Source organism: Sceloporus occidentalis, unplaced genomic scaffold, assembly GCF_023333645.1.
Source record: "Sceloporus occidentalis isolate IW3139 unplaced genomic scaffold, rSceOcc1.0.p SCAF_16, whole genome shotgun sequence".
Classification (NCBI taxonomy): Eukaryota; Metazoa; Chordata; class Lepidosauria; order Squamata; family Phrynosomatidae; genus Sceloporus; species Sceloporus occidentalis.
Window position 1 is genome coordinate 11,698,285 of NW_028316996.1, and position 24,429 is coordinate 11,722,713.

Sequence of the window (24,429 nt, forward strand, 5' to 3'; positions counted from 1 at the left end):
ATGATTTTTCATTAAGCCGCTGCTATAGATTTAATTATAAAACCGAGAGAATGTGCAACTCTGTGATAGAAGCTAAAGTGATGAACCTGGGAAAAGTAATCTGCTCATTGTATATTTATTATTTGCAACCATTGTAAGTTTAAGTAGGATTTAGTCAGTTCAGCGGGTCAAGTACAGCTTTCTGTTTCAACGCGGTTTTCTCATCCTAATCAGTACAAATGTGTTGTAATCTTGTTTGGCTTTTAATGAGTCGTTGGCCTTTTCTAAACCAGAAATAGGTAAAAAGTCTCCACTAGTTTGAACTCAACTTAAGGCACAATATTATAAAACAAACAGAAAAGACTAAGTTGTATCACCAGAAGAGATTTTTTTGAGCATCAGATGGGTTTTTATGTTGATGTTGCACCAGTGTTTTTGGCCCAAAACATTTTATTCAAGTCAGAGGTTTCTAGTTGCAAGCATTAGATCTGAATAAAGATCTGAAGAGTAAATGCCACATCTAAGATAAGACTAGCCACAATGCTGAAAACCGTCGTTCGGATTCTCATTTTTTAATATTCCATTTTTAAATTATCCGTAGTTAGAACCCCCGGCTTCTATGTTACATCTGCAACCAAGAGCATTTCATGCATATTCTGGAACAATTCTGCTTCAAGATGTATTAACATTGTTTTGTTTTCTGAACTTAAAAAAAAATCTATGTATGTAGAAAATGTTTTTATTTTACAATATTTTGCTTAGATAGTCGCCGCCAATAAAGACATACAATTCCATAGACTTCGATGGAACTTAATAAGCGAGTGCTGAACTCTTATTGATTTTGTTGGGAGCTGAACTGGCTCATACACAAATTAAACTGATGATCTACATCGTATTTAAGTATAATGTCTGTTTCAGAATAATTAGGAGGCAAATGAGACGGTAGTAAAAAGGCATGCACTGATTTGCATTTGGTAAAGTGCAAAATGGACTCCGATGTGTATTCAAATAAATTCTGTTAAAACTGGATCAGTGTCTTCATCTCTCTAATGCCAGTTAAAACCAGTACAGAGGTCTAGACCCTGTTAAATGTTGTCGTATAATACAACTTAACCGAGTATTTTCAAGGACCAAGCAGACATCTCTTGAGGGCTATATCTGTCTCGTTTGCTCCCACTGATTAGATTTTTGTGACTATCCGCAGCTGATAAGATTGTGCAAGTATGGCTGCCTCGCTTGGACCCCTTTGTGGTATTTAAAGCTTGAACTGGTAGGCATTATGTGACTGAACTTTCATGCAGGTTGTAATCCTTTAAATGCCTAGATCTACTCTCCAGAATAGACCTGGATGAACTCATGAAAAAAGACGAGCCACCTCTCGAGTTTCCTGACACTTTGGAGGGGTTTGAATATGCCTTCAATGACTGTAAGTGAGACCATATAGAGTGATTTTTTATTTTTTTTCTTCACCAAATGTGCATCCCTTTCCTTTCTTTAAATGTCCATGCTTTATGCCTTATTTTGCATGTTTTAAGTAGAAATTCATTTTGTCTGCATTGATCTTCATATTGTTTGAAAATACTCTGCTAGTTCTGAATAGATGAGATTGTTTCATATCATGCAAGATCAATTACAGGCAGATGAGTGGCGTTCAATAATTTAAATAATTGCATTTTCATTTATTCATAATACTGTTGGCTCTTTTAAGCTTCCCTTAGCCAGGTTCACTGGGGGGTCAATCAAATAATCCAGCTAAAACCTTTTGAAGACACTCGGTAATATGTTTGCTATAAGAAATGGATACTTTAAAATACTGGATACTAGAGGTTTATTGTTTTTACAATAGCTATTCATCTGAAAACCAATGTTTTACTTTTTATCAGTAATCTCACATAAGGGTAGCATTTGTTGACACTTCCTAGAAGCTAGAACGATGTGGCAATGACCACTGAATTAGTAGTCCTATAGTTTGTAGAATCATAGAATGTCATGGCACGTTAAAACACCTTGGCCCCCACCATGCCTTCCCATTTTTATTTGCCGTGAAGACTTCAAACCTTGTTCAGTCATTGGTTTTGTCTTATGTGCCTATCTCATGCACGTTAAAATTCCTTCACTGAATGTAAACATTATCTGGTTTTCTTTGAGAGTTGATCAACACCTTCACGCATCTCCATCTCTTATGAGATTCTTTCCCTTCATCTCCCTCTTTAATAATAAAAAGTTAACTGTCTAAATTACTACTGTGTTACTATTAAAGAAGTTTGTGTAGTTATTTACAATCTAGCAGCTTATCTCCCACATAGCTAGAAACACAACCAGGTAGTAACCAAGCTCTCAATGAGCTTCAGCCACCAGGTAGCAATGCAGCACCGAACACCCGTCTGTCCCTACTATTCTAATCAGACTACAATCTTACTCATGGTAGAGAACAGGAGGATATCAATTACCTGGATACAAAAACAATCTCTAGTTCATCTTTTCTTGGATTTAACTAGGTTTTTTGTGATAAACTTATTTAGAGCACATCTATATACTCTGTTACCATTTTAGATTTCACTCATTATACAAGTATATTAATGCTCATTTTGTTTTAGTGGGCCAGCTAAGACATATTAAAACAGGAGAGCCTTTTGTATTTAACTATCGAGAAGACTTACACAGATGGAACCAAAAGCGGTATGAAGCACTGGGAGAGGTAAGTAGCCGGCTGCGTGAAACCTTGTTCACGTATGACCCGCTGATTAGCTTGGAAATCTAATACAGTTTTATGTCACAGACACTGTCTTGTACGAGCAAAAAGAAGAGAAAAAATTCTGGAATGGACAAAATGTATTAACCCCTGTGTGACCAGGCTTTTTTTTTTTTTTTTTAACTTCTTGTGGAAGAGCAAAGTTAAACATGAAACATCTCAAAAGTACATAATAGCTCATGTGCATGTTTTCTTTATTTTATGGGGAGATTAAAAGGCATAAATGAACCCAAACACACTAGGCTATTTTCAATGAACGTTGTTAATAAAATGATAGGAAAAAAAAAAATCGCATGGTAGTACCTAACCACTACTCTTGATAGTTAGGCAAAGGAACTAATGTCAGAACATGTATAAGTTTTAGCAGTTCCATGCCTGGTTATTACCAGGCCTGCCAGAAAAGAACATGTATTTCTGTAAGATGCATCTTTTTATCCTTGTTTTATTTGTTCATTACTTTAAAGTTACAACTTTTTATTTTAGATCTTTCCTGCAGTGACATTGGTTATGTCTTCTTTATAATAACTCAAATGGTATCACAATTGGAAGCCCTGACTGTATATGGCAGCCAAAAAGCAATCCTTAATAATTAAAAAAAATAGCTTAGACCAAGAGTTTATGCCCGTAGTAAGATTATATATCACTCTTTATAGCTTTAGAGACGTGTACAGTATATGAAGCTAATCGGTGCATTTAATATATTTATACTTTGTTAACCTGGGCCATATGTTATAGGATAGTATTTTTTTGTGTGCAGCTGGCACATGTAGGATGTTTAAGTTTGTCAATTTGGACAACCTTGTGTCCCCCCCTCCCCCCCCATAAAATATACTGAAACCTCAAATCTAAAGCTAATCTAAAACCATTATAGAGCAACAGATATCAGCCAGAATAGGTTGACTTAGTCGCTTGCATGCATTTATGTCGTGCTTTAAATAATCTGCTCCGTTTGTTCTCTTTGTTGTTTGCCTCCTTCACCACTTGCATTCATAAGCTACATTACAGTAAACATTGTAAACACATTAAAAATTAAAAGTGTTTTCATCTTAACATCTGATTGCTACATTGCTTCTCTAAGGACCCTCTGAGCAGCACGCACTCCATTTGGAAGTTGGTAATAGATTTAATTTGCAATATTGTCCATGTAAATATGCGTCTGTATAGAAGAGCCATAGTCTGCCATTCCAAGTGTGAAAAGTCGCTGGCTGTAATGCCTTTTTTCTTTTCTTTGTCTGCTGTAAGTAAGATATAATAGTCCCCCTTTATTTATTTCACGTTCTTTAAAGTCGGGGTATGCTGGAATTAATTAAAAATCTTTAAAAGGCTTAAGCGTGTCCATCTATTTCAACCTCAAAATTACTAGGGTTTAAGATCTGGACATATTAAGACTATATTAAGAAGAATATTTTTACTATTAAAGAGTTAAGCAGCCATATATTAGTAAAGTGTGTGCCATTCATAGAGTGAATTAATTTATATCTTTATATATAAGAGAAAGCTATATTAGGTAATGAATGCATTATATTATTATTATTATTATTTATTGTTATTGTTAGAAATAGTAAGGTTTACCTTTCTAAAATGTGCCATGCTTTCTTTCCGCGTCCAGCACTATTCGACTTGTTTTGTAGGTGTTGGCCAGTATATCAAAGTAACCGATGCTAGGGGAGAAAATAGTTTTAAATAATAAGATATCTCCTGTAAAAGCCTTTAGCAAAACTTTCTAAAATTACTTAATAATAGTAAAGCCAGACAGTATGTTTTTTTTTTTTTTATGTCCTTGGAAACTAAAAGTGCCGTTCTAGAGTTCTCAGATTTATTTACACCTTTTAAATAACCATAAACCTCCATGATACATTGCCAGGTCCTACAAAGAGTGTATGTTTATGTATATGTATATATTGTAATTGGGTAAATTACATTTATTAGGCCCTAAAAAAAACTTTTAAGGAAAATTAGCATAGAAAGCCATCTGTTAATTGAAGCATGCATGAAAATTAGCTGTCATAGAATATAGACCTATTTATTTATATGTTGGTGTAGTTTAATTAAAGGTGCACTGTCACCCAAAATACATTTTATGTTAAGTTCCAAAATGAAACCCCCATATGTTTTTATTTTTTATTTTGCCACACAACAGATGTACAACATTAAATCCCAACTCAATTAGACTGCATAACAAGGGACAATCTGGAAATACCAAGAGCAATGACCAAATGTATCAACAATCTCTCTATAATAACCCAGAAATGCATTCATGGAACATTTTTAACAGAAACAAAAACCAGATTTGGTAATAGAACATAAACTTTGATTTGATCAGATTTTTATTATACACATCAAAACCCCACTCCCAACTCGAGAGAGAGAATACATTAAAAGAAATCCTGAGGTGCGGTTTTTGAGTATTTCAGGACCTTTCTACCTGTCCTTCTCTCATCGTTGGAAAGTCCGGCCACACCGTCTTAATACCTAATGTAAATCTCGTACTTATTCTTAGCAGAATTTCTCACTTGCTCCACTTGCTTAATCCAGTCTTCCATGCCAGCTACAGAGTGAGATTTCCAGTGCGTTCAGACTTTTCGCAGCATGTTTTATATCTAGAGATAGGTAGTGTATACAACAAAAGAATAACCCCGAATAACCCTTTAATAAACAATTAAATGCTTCATATTAACGTCTTCATATAAATTAGCAACAAGTGTGATTTTTATCCAGTATAAGATCTGATTTAATAAATTGTTACACATCACAGTATTGCCCCATTAGCTAAATAAAGCTAACTCTCAATAATTGATGAAAAATACATGATACATTTTATAAATGCCCACAACCCAAAATCCTTTATTAAGACCAGAAGGATGCAAGGTTTATACATCCAATGTGCTTCTTTTTGTAAAGGTCTAAGAAGGCAGAAAAGGACTTTTATCCTATATTGTCCCAAAAGATAAAAATAAAAACCTTTTATCCTTCCTTGTCTTTGAACTCAATTATTCTGTGGTTTTGTTTGGTCAATATGTTATACGATAACCACTAGAACCAGAACACACTTTGATTCTTTGCAACTAATCAAGCCTTTAATATTTAGTTACCGAGGCCACAGACAGGGACATGCTCCATGCCCAAAGTACCTCTGTTCTCAGATAAATTGCGCAATCGTAGGACCAAGTTTAAATCAACATTTAAGGGAATTATTCAATAAGTCCACAAAGTTTAGTCATTGAGTTTGAGTTGTGCGTTCGTTGGATATTTAAATGGTGACCCAGTGATTAAATGATAAAGAAGGAATCTTTTAAAACCATCCTTTGAAAAGTTTATTTTAGATTTTTTTTTGGTCAAGAGTATTCAATGTATGGTAATGTATTTCATGTTCTATCCCGTTGCTTTCTCTCTTAAGAGTTTCTACTTTATTTCTTTGTTAGCTCTCACAAGTTTCATGCTAAAAGTTTTGCTAAGTCCTGAGCAGTCGGTGAAAACAAATCTCTGAAAACAACATTAATAAAGCTTGAAGGCGTTTTATCACAGAAAGCATTAAATATCTCATCTAAACCCTTACAATTCCTGACATTTACTGGATTAGGTGGTGTTCCATGCAGTGTCTCTCTTAACTCTCTATGGCATTTTGTAAATTGTGCATATTTTAACTTTCCATCATTAAGTTTAATGCTTTATGCCAATGAGACACGTTGATTTGGTTGAATATTATTGCTAAATGGGTATTCTCCAGATTCTCCTGAGAGTCAAACAAAAATAGTTTTCAGTTTCTCTTGCTGCTTAAAGTAGTATATGCATCATCGACCCATAGTTTATATAGCCCATGAACTTCCCAGGTTATATCAAGGCATCCCCAAGCAGCTCCTCTCTCCCCCTTTTTCTTTTTAGTCTTCTTAAGATTGATTGATATTGGCACTAATTTATATATTCCTTTTCTGCAGATTATCACCCATCATGTTTATGAATTATTGGAGAAGGAATGCAACCTAGAGAAAGTGTACTTGCCTGTAAGTAACCACCTAAGGTTTCAATTAGGTTTGACTTAAATATACTGTATACAGTATAGCCGTGTAATTTATTATCATGTTTCTTGGAAAAAAAATGTTAGTTACTGTTCTTGGATAAGCTTTGCATGCATTTACATATACTTTCCTTGTGTATTGCTTTGGAGCAGCACATGTGCTTTCCCGCATAATTCCACGTGCTTCCATATGTAAATTGTAACATGTAATCTTTGATTTGGCACAAAGGCTGTATGTCTTTGATGCATCTGCCATACTTTTACCGATTTGGATTCATGGGGAGAGTGAGCAACACTACCCTAAGTCTCTACTGCTTTCTTTTGGGGAGGGAAGAATGAGTCTTCTGGTTCAGTTTGCCAATATACCAGATATGATTGTAAAACTGGCTCTACTGGACTAATTGTATGAAGTGAACAGTTGCAGTCATCGGAAATGACGATACCATTTAGTTAATACGTTTTTACACCTGGAATACTGTCCTGTTGCTTTTAAACAATGTGTACATTGGGCACAATTTATGTCATCTCTCCTCTCGTGCACAATTTATGTCATCTCTCCTCTCGTGCACAATTTATGTCATCTCTCCTCTCGTGCTCATCTCTCCTCATCTCTCCTCTCGTGCACAATTTGTGTCATCTCTGCTCTTGTGTCGCATAAACTAGTTTTACAACTAATAGGGCAAGATTACCAAATTCTCCATTGATTTGTTAAAATTGTCTGAAGGCATATAGTCACTATAATTCAGAAATGAATGTAAGAGAGATGCAGTATAGAAGATCAACGGTTCCTATATTAATGTTTGTAGTCCACATATGAAGAAGAAAGTCTTTTATTTCACTTTGTGTGCGGGTGCAAATGACTGATTTCATCAATGCACAGGAGATTTCTTAGCACGTCCTCTGTTTTTAAAGCCTTATAAAGAAGCCAGACAAATGTAAGATGCTATATAAATGTAAATTCTTCTTATTTGAGGTTCTGAAGGTTTGGAAAGTGCCCTTTGTAACATTCAGCTGATAATCAAATAACCCGGCTGGACATCTCCATGGAGTTCCCTTTTAGCGCCTTTTCATGTTTCCAGTAATCTGTGGCCCTTCATGAAAGTTTCCTCTCTCTGCATCATACAAAGATGGATACTTGATTTATAACCCATTATACTCATAATGGGGGAAGATGAAAGCAAAGACAATCTAATGCCTTTTCAGCAGCAGAGTAATTATTGAATTGGTTAGCTCAGATCACTGTGCGTTTGTAGTAATGTAGTGTATTGTATGTGTTCCTCTGCAGATCTTGGCTCTTTTTATTATTATTATTATTGCTCTGTTGAAATCCTATATTCTTTATATCTGTGTGGCATAAAGCCTGATTTTGATCCCTTTCAGACTTGGACAGATAGGAATACCCTTATGCCCCGATAAAGGCTGAATTTCATTTTCCAAGGGACTGTACCTCCTCTGTTCTTAAAAGATGAAAGAGCACATGTAGGCTAATACTATTGACAATCGCACAAGGGACTTTTTGCTTAATAGAAATATGCAGCCACGCACCTTTTTATTTTCACTTCATTTAAATTAATGGTAATAAAATTGATTCACTTTCTGTATTATACGGATTTTTTATACACACTTTATAAACTTTTGTTTTTAATATTTTATACTTCTTGCCAGTGAAACATTTCTATCAAATCAAGTCCTCTATCGTAATCATAAGTTGGGAGATCCAGTTATCGCTCTGGTGCCTTGTCTACCAATCATCCTGACTAGACAAAAGTTTAAGTTGCTAAACTTTTTTTGTACAGCTTTTAATCTGTCAAGGACAGATATTAGTGAACACTGATAAATTATGCATTTCAGGACTGTGATACTCTCTAAACACATACCGTTTACTTGTTTCTGTAAATTCAAATCGTTTTGTAATACAGTTGTCAAATTTGGTTGGAAAATGATCTGCTCTATATAGCTGTGTACTGTTTTTTGTCCATGTCGTGATGTTTCCACCAGTGGCCCTCGGCTTTTTGGTGTGTCTTCCAGGTTGGGTTGGTGTGATCATTGTATGATGGCATGAGAGCATTTTCTCGAATTTTGAGTGCGCTGCTAGACCTGTTTTTTTGCCGTTTTTCTGTCTTGTCTAGCAGTGCTTTGTTTCTTTTGTCTATTGTACTGCTGTTTTATTTTCTTGGAAATATTTGTTTTATATAATCAACTGTGGCTGTTTTTATTAAGTGTATATATAGTTTCTTAATAATAAAACATTTGTCTCCATATTATCTTACTGAATAGAGTAATGCAAGTTCAGTAACAGTGCTCTAATAACCTTTATGGAGTGACCTCCTTGTTAAAATGTCCTTGGTCCCGCTAAGTTATCTGAATCTGTTTTTAAAGGGAAGATTAAGGTTGGTTGAGTTTGTTAACCCACATCATGCTGTGCTGCTTTAATGGATACAAATTGCTTTATGTAGTCTGCCTGCTTGGAGAACTAAATTCATTATTGGATGCTTTGTCGATAATGTAAGGTTGTGCTCTTCTCTGACCTTTCATAGACTTCTATAGTGAAAGCACCGTTTAATGAATTACCACAGTAAAGAGACAAATTGCCGGACTATGAAGTCTTAATTAGAACTTTGAAATAGGTTAAATTAAAAATAAATTGTTTTCTTTAACGTGGTGATTAATTCTTCACAGAATGGCATTGTGTACGTGTGTTGTTTTCTTTGTGTATATACATATACAGGTAGTCTTTCAAAATCTCTTATACAGTGAAGGAAAAAATGATTTGATCCCCTGCTGATTTTGTACGTTTGCCCGCTGACGAAGACGTTATCAGTCTATAATTTTAATGGTAGGTTTATTTGAACAGTGAGAGACAGAATAACAACAAAACAATCCAGAATAACACATTTCAAATAAGTTATAAATTGATTTGCATTTTACTCCGTGAAATAAGTCTTTGACCCCTTTGCGAAACATTACTTAGTACTTGGTAGCAAAACCCTTGTTGGGGATCACAGAGGTCAGACGTTCCTTGTAGTTGGCCCCCAGCTTTGCACACATCTCAGGAGGGAGTTTGTCCCACTCTTCTTTGCAGATTATATCACTGGTGCATTTAGCCATTTATTTCATTCTATCAAATGCTGACTAGATATTGTGGTATATTGACTTAATGACACTCAAGACTCTAGGGGATCCGAAAAGATCCTCTGCAGACATGTACAGAAAACAGTCCCATTTATTTAAGTCTGCTTTCCTGCCAAAACTGACTCGAACATGCTGCAGTATTTTAGGAAGTGTTCTTACGCAGTATAATATTCAGCCCTGTCCGCGTCAGTAACGCTAGGAAAGATGGTGGTTACATGGATGTGGCATTTTATTGCGGTGTCTTTGCCCACCTTGCATAACCCAAAGGTTTGGCTTAAACATATCATTTTTCTCAAAATCTTTGTTTCTAATTTTAATAAAGGTTTGTAGTCAATAAAATAGTTTTGCGAATCTGTTTATAATGACATTTACTGTTAGAGTTTACGGCACTTAAACTACTTAAACTAAATGTATTTTTCCATTTGCTATAAGCTGCAGTATTCCGGTTGACGTGTTGATATTTTTGGCTGTAACAGGCTTCTTATGCTTCTGTTCCCTTTTGATGAAGACCTTGTAGGGTCCAGACTTTTGTTATGGGCATGTGAAATCTTATTTTGTGATTGTTTAGTAAAGGGTACATTTGGACTTTATTGTTGATTTGATCTTTAGAACCTGAAAGTATTTCCCCTCCACTCTGCGCTTTATTTTCATATAAACATTTCATATGTTTTTATATTTCTAACCATAAAGTACAAGAGAACGATAGATATCGGGGAAACTAGTGATCCAATCTGATAACTGACGTTCACCTAAGTTTTCTTGTTTTTTATTTTTCTTCCTTGTGTTTCACAGGTTGATGCTTCTGAGACTGAACCAAAAAGTTTCATTTTTATGAGTAAAGATGCAATGACCAATCCAGACAAGCTGTTAGTATTGATTCATGGCAGTGGAGTGGTGAGAGCAGGACAATGGGCTAGAAGACTTATAATAAACGAGGACCTGGACAGTGGTACACAAATCCCTTTCATCAAACGGGCTATGAAGGTATGAAAAAAGAAAAATAAGGACAGTATATATGATAATGTTAAGTGTGAGTAAAACGGCTTTATGAAAACCTTTAAATGAACTGACTTACATCATATGCATAGCAGGGAACTTCCTAGGTGCCCCGTGCTCCCCATCTTCTGAGTGTGTGACTTCATTCAGACAGCAAAAATATAGGGACAAGTCTTTTTCTAGTCGGTAGGATTAGGTAGAACATACCTAGGACGCTATCAAACCTAAGACATTCTTGGGTGTGATCATGTCAGCATTTTTTCTGTTGTAAAGCAATACAAAAACTGGCAACTAGTTTCACAATATGAAATTTGAGTATTTTGTCGCATTCCCTGATAATCTCAAATTGAAAATTAAATTATGGATTTTTCCCTGCATATTGTGACCTGCTCATTATTTGTTTCATGTGTGTGAGGTCAGGGGCAATAAAGTCCTCTGCATCTTAAAGATGAGCACATTTGGCTGGTTTAGTTCTAGAGGGCAGACACCTTGCAGTCGTGTTGAAATGATGACCCTAGCTATGGGATGTTTTTGCATGCTTTCTGCTTTTTATCAAGCTATTATGTTTTAAAGTATTTTTTCTGTGTTCAAGTTGACATATTCAGTGGGAATACCCTTAAGAAGAGATTTGCAAATGGTCTGTTTCTGCTTATCGGTATTCTTGGAAGTGCAAGCAAAGACACAAATCTGTTTTCTTTCCTTTAATGGAAATGTACCTTTTTGTAGTATTTTAGTGCCTTATATTGGCAAAAGAAATACAATTTGTATATCCGTTTTTTTTTTGGTTTTTTTTTGCATGACTAACTGGAAAATATACCCAGAATGGTCCGTTTTGAGTTCCATGGATAGTGTGATTCAAATTGTGTGATTTAATTGAAATCCTGCATTAGAAAGGTCAGGTCCCAAAGTCATGCGTGCGCAGGCATACATTGTAATTAAAGATCTATATTCTGTATAGTAGAAATACACTGTGTGAAATAAATCAAGTTAGGCAAAGGTATAATTTGTGGCACGTAAATACTGTTTAAGCCGCTGAAGAATTATAATCATTTTTGTCTTAATGCTTTTCAAGAAAAGGTCTGAACGTGGCCTTAGATTTGCACATCATAACGCACCATTGTTAACAGCAAAGTTAATTGCTTATGCAAAATATAAGCTTTTGTCATGGGCAGGCCTGCAAAGAGATGCTGAATTATCTAAAAAAAAAAATAGATGAGGTTAAATGCTTATTTTTACAGAACTTGACAGGTTTTGGAAGCCCACACCTGCCCCCATAACAGAGATGGGAAACAATGGGGATGACAGCTCTAGTGTTCGAGGAGAGGGCTGTTAACGACAGCTTATCGCTTTATGATTTCAACTTTTGACAGTAGACATGCCAGGCTGTTGCATTATGGCAGATGTATCATTACCTTGTGGCCCTGTCATGGCTGAGCAGGCAAAGAAAGCCCAAGAAAGCAGTTACTTGTTTTGAAATGTAACTTCTCTCCTTATGCCAGGTGGGGGGAAAAATAAAACCCCTTTCCTTGTTATAGCACATAGGTGGGAGCTGGAATCCAAAAGAGCTGTCTTGTTGCATGAATCCACCAGTGTTCCATAGTTGACGAGGTCATCGCTATGAGAGCACACAGCATCTTGAAGTAAATCCTACACACCTTATCTAACATTTATGCTGATCTATCGTGCAATCTCAACATCAAATGAATGTGTTAAAAAATGAAATAACTATGAATAATTCAGTCCATCTCAGCCAACAAAAAAGTTTTCCACCAGGCTAAAATGGACTTAGCTTTCCTCTATCACACACATCTGATGTTCCGTTCAGTGTGCTGGATGCCTCTCGGTGACTCTGGAGACCTTTTTGAGAAGAGGTTTGGATTTTTTGAAAGTATGTCAAAAGCCTTGGGTTTTATGTCTGATCGGAATATTAATACATGATAAAACTAAAATGTAAATGCCTTTGAAACTAATATCACATACAGACTTCAGTTTTTGAATGATTTTTTTTCATTAAATGAGTAAGAGTATGTGGGGTGGTCATATATCAATAAAGGATTTTTCATGCAAAAATAATATATCCTTATTTTTGACTGTTTGGGAGTCCTTGTTGGGACCCAGAGCCTTGAGATGTCCTTATGTTTGGGACGTTTTCAGAGCTCTTCTTCTTTCTATTGCTAAGGGACGTGGGCGAGATAAATGTTAATTCAACAGGTCTTCCATGCTGCCACCATGGCTCAATAGTGGAGGACTTTCTACTATGTCCAATTAAAACACTCTGAACAGGCATTTTGTGGTTTATATGGGTCATAGTTGGTTAACAGTATTAATTTGGTTTTAACTGTCTAGACTACTATTTCTGTAATTATAGTTTGAAATTTACAATAGATTATAAATAGATAATCATAACCTGGATAACTAAATTGGGTGGGAGGAAAGGCTAATCCCCTTTTTATCAGTTAACTGACTTTTTTGTAGAATAGCAGTTTATTTTGATCATTCAGTTTGAAACAGCAGGCATTTCTGCTGAGACAAAGAAAACAGAAAATTAACAAATTACAAAATCAAATATTCACCAACAAGGTATGTAAGGTCATTAAGAGCCGCAGGCATTTTTCCTCCCTTAGGGACATCCTTGTTTAGTTTCTCTCACTCATGGCTCGTGGCAGTGGATGGTGAAATTCACATGTTCTTTCCCTCTGAGGAATCTCTAGGGCAGTAGATACGTATTAAAATTAATAAATGGTGTTACAGTTTCATTATCACCCATCCACTGTAATTTGCAGCAAGTTCCATATAAGAATGAGATGTAGTTTGCTTTGAGGCTGGTGGAAGCGAGTGTATGACGTTTCTACACTGCTAAATATCATGTTGTGCTTAATTTTGCTGTTTCATTGTTTTATTTGCATTAGGTAAAATAGTTGTTTCTCACTCGGTCACAAATAACAATTGAATCTTTAACTAAATCTTCACTCACGTTTTAATACCTATATAATACGTTGCCACAATAACCAATATGTTTTAAATTAACTTTGAAATAAAAGACAAAATGTTTACTAACTTCTCCTGGCTAGTGCTTTGCCTGCTCGATTAATGCTAGTAGCCACCTAAACCCCCTTATTATAGGATGTGTAGTACCTACCCTGGCCCTCGGTACTGTGGTTCCGGGCTTTGTATGGTCTCCGAACTTCTTTTTGATACTAGGCTGCTAGTCTTGCCTTGCACTTGGATATTGTTTGGTGGGTATTCTCTCTGCAGTGCTTGGCTGCATCAGCTCAATGCCAAGCGCTCATCCTTATTTTTCGCCCTGCCTACATTTTTGTTAGACCATCGCTGTCACTTGGTCCTTGCTCCGGCGGTAGTGTAATGGCTTTCCAAATCCTGTCGTGACTGAAGGGCCCAAAGAGATGCATGCAAACCCTCCAAAGTATTGGCAGACAGAGATGGATGAGGTGTGTGTGTATGTATAATATAAGCACCTTCAGTGTGCCTTCTTAAAGATGGTACATCTAATACCTTATGGATACTTTGTTCAGTAGGAATTGAACATAACCTCTGTACATATTTCATTTCAGCTCTGTTATGATGACAATAATCTCATCTGAAATACTTGATTTAGATATAATCTGAGTGGATATTTTTCATAAAGATTGATGTTGCAACATTTTACATGTTAGTTTGATGTTTTTCACATATTTATTTGGCTTTAATAGTCCAGGAATAATCTTCCACGGTAGATGGTGACGGGGTTTTCACATGCAGGATGTTTTCTGCTAATCGGTATCAATGCATATGGGTGTTTGGCATTTGCTTTCTAGATACATTTGTTTAGATGTATTAGAGAAACATTGAAATCTCCTCAGTAAATCATTGCCAAAACAGTGTAATCACTTATAATGTGTGCAAAGGTAACATTTAAGGTTTTTATTTGCTGCATCTAGTAATATTTCAGGTTAGCAACTGTTACTATAATTGCATGCGTTATATTAAATAAAATTGTCCTCGTATCTGCCTTTTTTACAACAAATCGAATGCTACTATCTAACATCTTAATTATGTGGAAGGCTGAGGACCTTCCCTGACATTTCCATTGGCTTTGTTGCAAATCTCCCTTCCCCTGCCAAGATTTCACGTGCATGTAAAGCCAGCCAGACCACATGCCATCGGAATACCTGTGGCTAAAGAAAGCGCTGATGTCTTCATGAATCAACCATCCTACTTCCTACAGAGTGGCGGGACGGACTGCCAAATGTGTAAGGCTAGTCCAGCCTGTCCATGCATCACTTTACTAACACAACATTAATCTATTCAGGGGAGCCCTTCCTTATTCTTTGTGTACCCTGTAGGAGCAGGAGGGGATACACGTGCAACAATTCAATGCTTGTAATTATTGTAAAATGTGTTATTTTCCCTTCACGCTGAAGACAACATCCTGTTTGTGCAGAGGTGGAGTAGTCCTCACAGTGAAATCAGCCCTAACCAACAATTAAATCCCCTCGCCTCTAGATGCCATTAAGAAGCCTGCAATGCTGTCACACGTTTAACCCTCTCGGACTCGCGTGTTGACAAGTCATTGCTTATATTATCGTAAGCGGTGCACAGGGACTAGCATTCTCGTGTTGTACCTTGTTGGATGTTTATTGAGGGAAACACCATTTTCTGTAATGGAGCAACTTCACTCAAGATACATAGTAGCAGTTAACCCACAGTGTGAAAAAGGCTTTTTTTAATATATGCAAAACCAATTATGTTGCTGCGATATAAGATCCCCTGCCGTGCTTTACTGTGTACGAAAAGCAACTTCTATATGTTAAACTCTACTCGGGAACAGAAGTGCTAATGGTAACGTATGCAGTGATGACATCTATTATACCCAAGTACAGGGTGCACAAGTTTCAAGGAATAAGGGATTAAAGGTAAACAAGAACAATATAGAAGTATATATCATTTTGCATTGTGTTAGCAATAGGCCATTTGAAAACTTTAATTTTTGAGTAACATTATCTTTGTTTGCTTAACCAGATTGGATGCCAAGTGTGCAAAAAATCACTGTTATTTGGCTGCATCTGTACTGTAATATTTCACGGCATACTTGTTAGTGTGCCGTGAGTTTACTTGTGTTTATCAATAACTTACACATTTTAAGAAACAAAGAAAACTTTCAAAAACTATTTCAAAAACTATGCTCTGACTAATTAATGTTGGCAGTCTAAAATAGCTGGAGCCTAAATTCTTCTAGCTCTTCAAGAGAAACGGATGGAATGAAGACAAACTAGAAAGAAAGAGAAACAAAATGCCAAGTTCTAAATTGTGGATACTGTACGTTTTTTATTGCCTTCATGCAGGGCGGTAGGAAAGATGGATTAGGCATGCAGCGTAACCTGCTTCGTGCCTGATATTCCACATGAGTAGCTGTCATCACCCATTGTTAAATTCCCGGATTTATATGCAATGCATAGAAAACCCATGAATCCCGGTGCCTGTATAGGAAATTGCAAGCAACGCACATCAAAAAAAAAAACAAACCCAAACCCTTAGGATATGGTGTAAAGCTTTTAAAGCAGAGCAGACAGGGGTAATATTCTGTTTGATAACCTTGCCAGTCCGGCCCTCGGTCAGGTTGTATAAAGATGGAGACTGTCTTCTAGTAAGAAATCAACAAGCATCCATATGTAGAAGTCACCTTCTCGTCAGATACGTGTCTGTTATGCCTAATAGCTAGTTTAGGCCAGAATTCATATGTAACAAAACGAAACCGATGGTTATTTCAGTAGTAGGTACAGATAGCCTGGGCATAGTAGGTACTTACCTGGTATGCTGTATGCTGACGTGCGGTGGGTGGAAGATAACGATGGGTTCATGCGCTTACTTTCAAGCGCTCCAGATGTCCTGAGGAGCCTCTGGAAAGTATGGTTCCCTTTTGATCTACCATTGAGATGAATGTCCTGTAGTTCTTCTTGTTGTCTGCTCCTTTCTCCTCCTACCTGCGAGGTTCCCAGCTTCCACAGTATTGGTTTTATTCACACCCTCCCAACAACTCTCCTCTTTTGTGTAAGATCTTCCTGACTATACTCCACCAGCTACATGTTTTTATTTTATTTAGTTTTTTCTTTTGAGTGCTCAGTCATTGTTCCCTGGCTCGGTGGTTTTAATTGTCTGGCCCAGTGAATTAATTTGATAAAACAAAGTGGCATGTGTCATCCCGTCCAATAAGATCATTTTAGTGATACAGAATGATTGTAAAATTAAGAACATGAGTCACAACCTCCTCTCAAACTACCTGTGTGTGATAATGAACTTTAAAATGGTCATCTAATTCAACATCAGCTAAAGGTCACTGCATGAGAGTGAGCTATAAGTTCTTGTTACGCTGAATTTGCTTACTGTGGATATTCTTAGCAGAGACTCCAATTCTGTAACGAGTGAGAAATGGAACTATGGCAATTTTGCTGCAGTTTTGTTTCTCTGTTCCCTTACATTATTCAGTATTCTGTAACTAAAGAAGTTGGAATCAACATTATTTGCTGCCAGGCATGTTAAGTCAGGATATTTGCTGCTCTTAGACAGCACGTTGCTGCCAGGCTTTTAGTGTTTGTAGTACACGTGTGTGTCATTTGTGTAAGGACCTTGGGGCAAGTACCATTTCAGCCTCATGTTTGGCTGCAGATATTGTCTTTATGTTAGGCTTAGTAACTAGGGCAGTAGAAATACTGGTGGGTGGGGGGAATTTTTTTCCCAGCATTTGCAAACTGATTATATATTTTAAATGCACATTTCATGTCTTGCTTTTTGAAGGAGATGCACCATTCACTCATGGGACAGAGCAAGCTGCAGTTTGATTCATAGAGCTGGCTGTAAGTCTGTATCAAAACTTTGGCTTGGCTGGCATCTTAGACTGCCTATTGATTTGCTGTCTGTCTAATCTTAGGTAAGCAAGCAGGATAGGGCTGTTGTGATTCAAGTCATCTTCTATAGCATTCTGTCTGTAATCTAAACTGTGCTAAGTAAAGTATACTATGTTTGATCCTTTGCAACACAAGGTTGGCTAAACGTATTGTTTAAACTAAAGACCATTGTGTGGCATGTTGGCATGTATATGAAGTTTCAAGGTATGTGGTGCTAGGATTATTTGGAATATATAATATTAGAATGCCGCAGAGTGCTTTATGAGTCCGGTGACGCACCAGTGTTTCACGAGTATGGCCAAAAATGCTTGCAGCCCCTGGCCTTTTTGTAGTAAGTATACACTTGGGCCAGCGAGGTTATGGCTCTTCACAACTTGCTTGCCCATCTTTATAATGCTGAAGTTAAGTTTGTACCAGTACAGTAGTATTAATAATTAATCTCTGACTGTAAAGGTTTTTTGAAGTTGGGAATTCCCTTTACTCAATGTATTCTTCAGTAAGTTTACGAAGTAAAACATGTATAATGTGTAGACTACAAAGAACTGTACAGTGGATTTATGACTTATTAGTAACGTTTAATAATGTTTGAGTCTCTGGGCCTAGTTAAGCCTAGTTATGACTGTGCCACTCATGATCGTTTCTCACACCGCGATGCATTCAAAGCTGTCAGTGTATGAAGAGCTAGCTTTGGGATTCAAAATCCCTATTTTCACAAATGTCATAGGACATATGTTGAAAAAAACATACATTTTGGCCCAAAACCAATTTATTAGACTGAATCATATATAACTTTGGTATTATGTGTGTATTATTTTGTGTTCCAAAAACACCATGAGCTTATGCAAACATACACATACACACATTCCCTCTGTCTTTCACTTGCAACGCACCGGCCTTATTGCTCCTCTGCAGGATAATCGGATCCCAGGAACAGGAGGTTAAGATCACTTGATCTGATGGTATACACTTACTGTATTTAAAATAAAAAAAAAAAACGTTTACTGCATTGTGTGTATTTTTGTGTTGTGCTTTGCTTCCAGCTTTTTCTATTAAATCGTACTTTGAGTAGAATCAAATAGAATTAGCACCTTCGTCACTCTTGAGATCTGCAAATGTGGCAGCCATGATTTTTCAGACATTGCATGAAGACAAGAAAACTGCATTTAAAAAGTTAATTTCCTCTCTTAATTAGCCGTTTAAATACTGTGTGTGTGTATGTATATGTGTGTTTATATATATATATTTATATAAAAGCTGGCTGACAGATGGCCTCACATTTGACTCTAGTTCATCGTCAACTCAATGACTGCAAAGTTCCCAGGTCATGTAGCTGCAAAACAAGTCTACCTCCGCCACCGTGCTTGACAGTTGGTGTGTTTTAAATTGGCTTTGTAATCCTTCCTAGATTGATGGGCAGCAACACACGCCTGGATGCTTCAGACCAGCAAACCGCTAAAACTTTGGCTTTTATGGAGGTGGTCACACTTGCTCATGATAAATGAATCAAAGAAATTCGTTAGCAACATCATAGAACTTTTTCACACGGTTATAAAACATACCCCCCCCCCTTTTTTTGGTGTGTGTGTATATATATATATATATATATATATATATATATATATATATATATAATATATATATTATATTCTGGTGTGTTTTGGGGAATATGATGAGTCAAACTGTGTATGACATATCATTCCATTACTGTCACTTCAGAGGTTAAAAAAGAGGTGTTAGTATCTATAACTTATAGAACGTCACCTGACTAAGAATGATGGGAGTTGCACCCCATCCACAGGATCACAGGCTGCCGAACCCTTTTCTTAAAACTCCAGTGTTGCAGTATGCATTTTTTTTAGCTATTAATTGCCCCATGTTCGTTGGTGTTTAATTGGTTATTCCTTTGATTGTCATGTTTACAAGTCTTCATTCTGTGTAATCTTGGAGTTTCAGGCAGTTCCCGCTGAGGTCACTGGCCGTTCGGTACGCTGTATGTGAGTGTGATAATTCATGTGTTTGTGGCACAGTATGACACGTAGCTGTTATCCACAGCCCTTCCCGGCCATGCCAACCATCTATTTGCTGCAGCCTTCTTTTAGCGCCAGCAGGTACTGCAGATGACATTTTACAAGCGGAATCGTGATCAAGAGGAAATAATGTACATAACCAGTGATGCTAATCCCAGTTAAAAGGGGTCACAGCAGTCAGTATCACTAGATCCGGTGGGCTGCTGTGCTGGAAGGCTTAGGTTTTATGTCCATGCTTTATTCACACGCGTGTGTATAATTCATACGCGTGTGTGTGTGTAATTCACATGCCTCATTCTGAACAGTGCAAGAGCAGCCCCAGATTTGAAGGCCCTGAAAAATCTATTAGAGGAATGACCCCTAAACACCAGCAGTTCTTACATGTTATAGCGGTGCAACATAATAAATTCTTTACTACACTTTTTCCAAACTCTCCCACCTCTCTTAAGACTGTGCCTTATTGATAAGTATGTAACTCAAGTAGATTTTTGGGCATGGGACTTTACATGAATCTATCAACACTTAAATTGACTGCGACAACATAATGCTGTCTGCCATCCATTACATCAATTTGGAGTTCAGTGAGTTATCCCCAATGTAGGCAATGCGTGATTTGTATGTATTTAAATATATGAATGAATTTATAAATGAGTGACAATTACATTATATTTCTTTCTAAATTTCTAAAAGAATTTGGATATTCAATAGTACTAGGGAAGGTGTTTAGTGTGTGTATATGCATGCATGTGTGTATGTACAAAATTGTTATATTTGAAACATTATATTTAAAATCCAGCAAACATTTTGTCTCACAGCTCGAATGCCAGTTAATTTCCTCTGCATGTAAACACATTCAAGGTGTGGGCATTTTTACATATGTTTTGTATAAAAAAATATATATAGTTTCCCTGTTATACTTTTACCGTAATTAACCAGGCTGATGAGCTTGTATGAGCTAACTGACTGCAAGCTCCTTGGAAAAACTGCTGGGGAACAGCAATTATCAACGTCATCATCTAACATTTTACTGGTAGAAATATTTTTGTATACCTGTGTATTTTATATATAGTTTTTAAAACACTAGTTAGTCACTAGCCCATTAACTGTGTATAGCTGAGCATTGAGAAATTCAGACTTATTACATTAGTTACAAATGGTTAACACAATTCCTCTTGAAACAGAAACTATCATTTATCCTTTTTTTTTTCTCCAACTATAATCCTAATGAAATATCAAAATAGTTCAGATAAGTGAGTAAATTAAAATTCTACTCACTTTATGCCTGGCAGCCTCTTCCACCTGACTCATCAAATGAAAAATTCATCAATTAATCCTCTGACAATAACAATATATAGACAAAAATCAATCCCAGATTGATTTTTTTTCACTCTGGGCTCGAACATGAAGACAAAGTCCTGACTTACATATAATGCAAAGTTTCCCTCGTTTCAACCTTGTTATTGAACATAACATCTGAAGAGTTCATATAATTATTTGTTCGAAGTCGGCTACAAAAGTGTGATTGTTTGAGAATGGTATATGAGCAACTGAGATGTACTATCTGACTGAGCTAATAAAGTTGTCAGAACACTGATGATAGGAAGCCCTTGAAGGAAGCCAATAGAGAGAGACAGATCAACCTGACCTGACGCTAGACCACCGTGAATACTTAACACTGAGCTCGGTTGTGAGGAAGATCAAAGGCAGGGAAGGACAATGAAGAGTATAATGAAAGGATAAACCTTTAATGGGGAAAATATAACTCGTGCACTAATCAGACCCCTACCATGTTTAGTATTACAGGATTTAAAGCCGCCATTTTTATGTTTGTTGGTGGATTCATTATTTTACTGTGTTCTGGAGAGTGTATGTTCAATGTTTTGGTCATTTTCTAATGTTTCTGATGTTCTCTACTACTACTGTGCTAGCCAAAATCTACCCTGGAAATTATCTTGATCACATACATTCACATGATTTAATTTAATGGGGCACTGGGTGTAGGTAGAGACTGTTTTGTATTGTCATATGCTACTCCGTTGCTAAATAAATGGTGACCGAGTGAAGCCCACATTGGATGACCCTGCATGCTTATCCATGAATTACAGCGCACAGTGCGAGGTTCTTAGGGGCAGATATTTTAAAATCTTCCATGTGCTATTGATCAAATTAAGATAACTAATGGAAATGGTGCTGGTGAAACAGGCTCACATTAATACATGTTCATAGTGTTCATAGTGTTCTTCAATGTTTCATTCCCTTCAGTGGCTCACTTGCGATCTGCATCTCTTAAAATATTCTAAAATGTCTCTGCTTGCTAACAGCACTTATATACAATACACAGAAGGACATCCGGTAACATGTTTCCAATTTTATGTGGCTTTCAGATAATTCCTTGCCTCCTTGTAACTCTACGTTTTGGTATTTTCATGGCTATGGGCCCTTGTATGTATACAATATTGTGATTCTTGGCTGTCAGATTGTGATTTGCTGTCAGAATTACAGGAGACAAGTGGAGTTTGTGATTATTGACTTGGCTTCTGATGGCCTCTGCTCTTGGAGTTTGTTGATAAGCACAATCTCTGGTATATGGAGTTATGATATTTTCTTTTGTCTCCATTTGTCCAATTGTTTAACTTACAAACTGAAATATTTCCTTAGATGTGTGCTTACTCGGGGTAAATAAATAAATATGTTTGTGTGTGCACGGATGAGGTACAAATAATATGTAAGCTCCTGTACGGTGGAGCATTTGGAAAGCAGGGGGAGCCAATCCTCCAAGTCCAGTTTTTGTAAGAGACTGGATGTCGGCAGGATCCAGTACAGGATTGGTATGAAGCACGCATCCGGTTCTGGACATTTAAACCCCTCGAAGCCTCACGATCAGAGAGACTGTGGAGGTTGTGAAGTCCCCCTGTGCTCCGAGGGCAAAAAGAGGTCCTAAAGATCCCAGAGCCAAGTGTGGCATTACCTGCCTGACCTGGGGGAGGATTTCCAGAGTCTGGCTTAGCTGGGTGTGGATGGGTGGATGGAGGTAGTGGGTGTTTTGGCTGACCAGCAAGGTATAGGTATGCCAAAGAGAGCTCCAATGGGAGCTAGATTTATTTCTATTTTGATAATGTGGGGATTTTATGGTGCAAAAAAAAAAAAAGTTTGCTTGTAAATAAAAAAAGCTTTACTGCAAATCTATGTTCTAGAGGCTTGGGAGCTTGAAAAGTGACATTTATGACCCTCAGCTGGAAGAGTTTTGTTAAATATTTTTTTTTAAATAATAAATATATATAATATACACACATTGAACAATCTCCTAATTGAATGATTTACGAGGTTATGGAGGTTTGGAATTTAAATTGAAAATCTCATTTTGAATTTGCCATGTGATACTATAATTACATTATATTGAGAATAACCTTAAAAATGTATCCAAAAAATAGTTTCAGATGTTCTCTGACTTTGGCGAACCTTTGAAGTGTTAGCATTCTTTAAATACGCATACACACATTATTAATAATTACCTCTCTCCCGCTTTCTTGTCCATAGAAATCATTCCTGAACAATTCATTAGTGAGCAAGACCAGGTGCCAGTAAGGGGTTAAATCACACCCTAGCTTGCCTGTCCATGCACATTGTTCTCTAAAAGGGATCCGTGTCCTCGTCTGTTAAGCCTTCTTTGCATTATGCTTTGCAGGCTCTGGTAACACAGGAGGTGTTAATGGAATATATATAGGAACATTAATAATGCTCATGGCTCTTGGGAAACAGAACTTGTGAAGCCCACTGTTTTCTAATAAGTTTGCCTTTTTTCATATGCATTATGATAAAGTGTTCCTATTTGTGATTTAATATCTTAGCAGGGTTGACATGACTATGAGACTTAACCAGTAATACTTGCTGCGGATTTCACTTTCAATTTGCACCTGTAGTCCGGCTTCGGGAAGTGTTGGAGTTTTTTTTTGGTTTTTTTTACATGCTTCTACTACTCTGATTATGAATTAATGTTAAGTGTTGTGTTTGAATTGGCAAGAGTGTTGATATTGTATTTAATTTTGATGAATACATCTATGACGTTTAATAGTCAGACCTTTCTCGCAGACCCTTCTTAAGTATAAAAGTACAGTTCAAATAGATAACCTATGTTGATGGGGTGAGTGTGCAGATGTACAGATATAATAAACACTGAATTTATAATACATATAGCTGCTATGATAATTCTATCTTGTAATCATAGTTAATAATTAGATTTAAACTAGGTGTACCTTTTTGATGTTATATATTATTAATATCCTGAACATACTACAATATTATACCCAATTGAATAATTGGCATACTTGTTCTTAGTTGTATGTTGTGGAGTTTTATTTTTTTTTTCTGGTGTTGCAGACATGCATCCCACTTCCCACAACATTATATGTAAATTAATTTGTTTAATTTTTGCCCTCACAACTCTCTTAAGAACTGCCATTCCTTTTTGCTTGTGCATATTTGAGCATAATTGTTTAAAAAAAAAAATAAAAAAAAATTCCTTCAGAAAGCTAAATAAAATTAATATTAATATAGTTGAAATATTTTAATCTAAGGACAGGGCTTTCAAGCCATAGCGGTTCTAAGAGTAGAAATCACCTTTAAGCA

At 36.5% G+C, this 24,429-nt stretch overlaps 1 protein-coding gene across 2 annotated transcripts in view; it reads left to right on the top strand.

Moving 5' to 3' along the window:
• Positions 1-24,429, top strand: part of LOC149303037 (cotranscriptional regulator ARB2A homolog) — a 168,181-nt gene that overhangs the window by 2,013 nt on the left and 141,739 nt on the right. Inside the window, exons 2-5 of one of the 2 annotated variants that reach the window (XM_089481864.1) lie at positions 1,304-1,405; positions 2,577-2,677; positions 6,667-6,732; positions 10,671-10,862. In XM_089481864.1, the coding sequence (XP_089337990.1) occupies positions 1,304-1,405; positions 2,577-2,677; positions 6,667-6,732; positions 10,671-10,862 (461 nt within the window). Of the gene's footprint in view, positions 1-1,303; positions 1,406-2,576; positions 2,678-6,666; positions 6,733-10,670; positions 10,863-24,429 lie in introns of those variants that run through there. The other variant, XM_089481865.1, reaches the window with a different exon arrangement.